The sequence below is a fragment of the Solanum stenotomum genome, chromosome 3 (genome assembly GCF_019186545.1).
Source record: "Solanum stenotomum isolate F172 chromosome 3, ASM1918654v1, whole genome shotgun sequence".
Taxonomy (NCBI): Eukaryota; Viridiplantae; Streptophyta; class Magnoliopsida; order Solanales; family Solanaceae; genus Solanum; species Solanum stenotomum.
The window spans coordinates 53,582,004-53,586,160 of record NC_064284.1 but is presented as its reverse complement, the minus strand read 5'-3'; the positions used below and the strand labels follow the sequence as shown (position 1 = coordinate 53,586,160).

Sequence of the window (4,157 nt, the reverse complement as noted above, 5' to 3'; positions counted from 1 at the left end):
GTTGAGTTTGAGGTTTATTTTCATGGTTCCGATCGTGGTCTTCTTTTTTTTGTGACTTTATTTTCAAAAGAGGTAAACCTTAATCCTTTTTATAATTTAATGTCATGATTATACAAGCATTGGTTGCAATATATTGAAATTGTTAAATTTCGTATGTGTTTAAACCATTTATATTCATTAATCTTATAATATGAAGTATGTTCAAATCTTTCATATTAACTTTATGTTTAGATCTTTTATATCATCAGACTTAGTACGGAATTGTTATAACAAAACTTAGTTTATTCCCTGTTTAAACAACCTATAGTTTATTTCACATTTAAGTAACACTATTGTCCAAGTCTATTCTTATTTTCATATTTTTAAATGATGATATGTTTAGTTATGGCCTAATAAATAGAAATGATGAGAATAATTAATGACAAAGATTCATTATGTAAAGATGTAAATTTTAGTTAGTAGATTGTTCTTTTCATGTTAATGACGTAAAAAAAATTAAAAGGAAAAAAAACAAAAGAAGGAGAAAACGTAATAAAAAAATGAAAAAGAAGGGAAAGTTTAAAAAGGGAAACATAAAAAAGAAAAAGAAAATTAATTATAATTTTTTTCTAAGAAGACAGAAACAGAAAAAAAATATAATGAAAAAGAGAAAAGAAAACGTGTCAAAAACAAACATAATAATAAAAATAAAAAAACAAATCAATAAATAAAAATAAATGAAGCAGAAGGGGAAAGAAAAGAAAAAAAATTATTAAAAATTAAAAAGAATAAAAAGAAGGAAAACAGGGAAAACGTAAAAATGAAAAAATATAAAATAAAAGTGAGAAAATAAGAAACAAACAAATGTTAAAAGCATGAAAATAAATAAATGTCACGCCCAAAATCACATTAAGGCGAACCGGCACTCGTTGCCGAGAAGGCTCGGGAGGACCAACCTATAATCATGCTTTATCTATGAACATTTAAAGGTGCTGCCATAGTGGATAACATGTTTTCATGAAAGTAGACAGTATTAACAAGCCAGAAGAAAGTGCACATGACTTGTCCGTTGGGACCATGAGTCTAAGACACAAGGTACAAGCACACTTCACTATACATAGTCTACAAAGCCTCTAAATGATGAAACATTATGGGGTTAAGGTCGGGACAGGCCCCGCCTTACACTCAGCTACTATACAATACCAAAATACATGCTATAGACTTGAAAAGCCCCGAATCAACCTGGAGCTCACCAATAGCCCCTGGATGTCCTGTTCTCCTACTGGAGAGATCTACTAGCTCCTGTACCTGCAACATGAATTGCAGGTCCCCCGAGAGAGACGTTAGTACAGGAGAATGTATTGAGTATGTAAGGCATAAAGTACTGTATGTGAAATAAGAACTCAAATGAAATCATATACCAATGTAAGGATACAAGACCACCTTTTCTCATATTATGGAATTAGGTACTTTACATTCTTTTCTTTACGTTATCATTCTTTACTTTACACTATGTGCACAACATATAATACAAATGACTAGCTGATCAGTGGTAGACATATAAATCGGGATAGACTCATGCTAAGATTTCCTTTAACCCTTGGGATACTACCCGTAATAGTGGGATCGACCGATGCTAGGTGATTCTTCCACCCCTGGGATACCACCCATCACTAAATACCCTTTAATGCGTACCTATTAATGCCCCAATACTTCACCTTGGACTTCCTCTTTAGGTTCAAATAAATAAGGGTACTTGGATTTCATCGCTTCCTCAGCTTCCCACATTACTTATTCTACATGTTGGTTTCTCCAAAGCACCTTTACTGAAGCCATTTCTTTATTCCTTATCTTTTTAACCTGACGATCCAGAATAGTAATAGGTACTTCTTCATAGGTGAGATCACATGTACCTTGTACATCTTCAATAGGAGTGATACAGGATGGGTCACCTACGCACTTCCGAAGCATTGAGACATGAAACACCGAATGAACTGTTGAAAGCTCCTGAGGTAGCTCTAACTCATATGCAACTTGGACAACTCTTCGAATAATCTTATATGGTCCTATGTAGCGTGGATTCAACTTTCCCTTTTTACCAAATCTCATTACCCCTTTCATTGGATACTTTCAAGAACACCCAATCTCCTATAGAAAACTCCAATCCTCTTCTTCTAACGTTTGCATATGATTTGTGTCGTCTTTGAGCTGTTGCTAGCCGTTGTTGTATGACCTTAAATTTTTCCATAGCTTGAAGAACAAGGTCTGGTCCAAATAAAGCAATTTCGCCTACTTCAAACCAGCCAATTGGTGATCTGCACTTCCTTCCATATAAAGCTTCATAAGGTGTCATTTTGATACTAGAATGATAACTATTATTGTAGGCAAACTCAATAAGTGGCAAATGATCATCCCAGCTACCTTTGAAGTCTAAGACACAAGCTCGAAGAATATCCTCAACTGTTTGGATTGTTCATTCTGCTTGACCATCTGTTTGAGGGTGGAAGGCCGTACTTAAATTCACTTGTGTTCCCAAACTCTTTTGGAATGATTTCCAAAACTTTGCAGTGAATTGAGCTCCTCGAGCATATATAATAGAGATTGGAACCCCGTGTAGCCAAATTATCTCTTTAATGTATAACCTTGCATACTCTTCAGCTGTATAATCAGTCTTAATTGGCAAGAAATGTGCTGACTTGGTGAGTCTATCAACTATTACCCATATGGAGTCAAACTTAAGAAAAGAGCAAGGCAAACCAGTGACAAAATCCATGTTGATCATGTCCCACTTCCAAGTTGGAAGCTCCATACAATGCATATAACCTCCTGGCTTTTTGGTGCTCTACTTTGACTCGCTGGCAGTTTGGACATTGAACCACAAATTCTGCAATGTCTTTCTTCATGTCCCTCCACCAATACACTCATTTTAAATCATGGCACATTTTAGTTGATCCCGGATGGATGGAATATCTTGAATGATGTGCTTCTGTCATTATCCTCCTTCTTAGCCCATTAACATTAGGTACACACAATCTGTTTTGACAACAAAGTACTCAATCTTGTGTAAGCTCAAATCCCTTTGTCGTACCTTTATTTACCTTCTCCTTGAGTCATTATAGAGTAAGATCTTTGAACTGCTTCTCTTTCACCTCAACTACTAATGAAGATTCTGCCGCATTATGCACTACAATTCCTTATTTTGAGGTTTCAAGTAGACGAACTCCCAAACTAAATAGTTGACATAGATCCTTCGCCATCCCTTCTTTTTCCACGGTCTGCTCATTAATACTTGATATTGTCTTGCGACTGAGAGCATCGGCTACTACGTTTGCTTTCCTTGGATGGTATAGTATATCAACATCATAATCTTTTATTAACTCTAACCATCTTCGCTGCCTCAAATTCAGATCCTTCTACTTGAAGATGTATTGCAAACTTTTATGGTCTGTATATATGTCAACGTGAACCCCATATAAATAGTGACGCCATATCTTTAAAGCAAATACAACCGCTGCTAGTTCTAGATTATGTGTTGGGCAGTTTCTCTTATGTGGCCGTAGTTGTCTTGAGGCATAAGCTATTACTTTACCATGCTGCGTGAGTACACATCCTAAACCAACCTTTGAAGCATCACAATATAGTGTATACCCCTCTGTGCCTTTTGGAAGTACTAATACAGGTGCGGAAGTTAGCCTACTTTTCAACTCTTGTAAGCTTCTTTCACATGCATCATTCCACTGAAACTTAGCTGCCTTGTGTGTTAGCTTAGTTAAAGGTGCAGAAATAGAAGAAAATCCTTCAACGAACCTTCTATAATAACTGCCAACCCTAGGAAGCTATGAACCTCTATGGGTGTTGTTGGTCTTGGCCAATCTTTCACGGCCTCTATCTTTTGTGAATCAACCCTTATTCCTTCATCAGATACAATATGACCCAAGAACGCCACTGATTTTAACCAAAATTCACATTTGGAGAACTTGGCATACAACCGCCGATCAGGAATAACTTGTAATACATCGTAAGTGATTTGTATGGTCCTCTTTCGATCTTGAATACACCAAGATATCATCTATAAATACTATCACAAATACATCCAAGAATGGCTTGAATACCCTATTTATCAAATCCATAAAAATTGTCGGTGCATTTGTTAGCCCAAATGTCATAATGAGAAATTC

General features: G+C 35.8%; 1 protein-coding gene across 1 annotated transcript; it reads right to left on the bottom strand.

Moving 5' to 3' along the window:
- Positions 1 to 1,164: 1,164 nt before the first annotated feature.
- On the bottom strand, positions 1,165 to 2,332 carry LOC125859047 (uncharacterized). The gene is made up of 3 exons (XM_049538789.1): positions 2,092 to 2,332; positions 1,801 to 1,997; positions 1,165 to 1,287 (listed from the first exon to the last, which is right to left on the bottom strand). Exons 1-3 carry the CDS (start codon positions 2,330 to 2,332, stop codon positions 1,165 to 1,167), a joined length of 561 nt encoding a protein of 186 aa, XP_049394746.1.
- Between the last annotated feature and the right edge of the window lie 1,825 nt (positions 2,333 to 4,157).

Excerpts from the sequence above, each read along its gene's own strand:
- LOC125859047 (XM_049538789.1), bottom strand. The coding sequence starts at position 2,332 with ATGACACCTTATGAAGCTTTATATGGAAGGAAGTGCAGATCACCAATT. Across the intron at positions 1,998-2,091 it reads GAAAGTATCCAATGAAAGGG|AGCTACCTCAGGAGCTTTCA; the intron begins GTAATGAGATTT and ends CATATGAGTTAG. Across the intron at positions 1,288-1,800 it reads AAGAAATGGCTTCAGTAAAG|GTACAGGAGCTAGTAGATCT; the intron begins GTGCTTTGGAGA and ends TTCATGTTGCAG.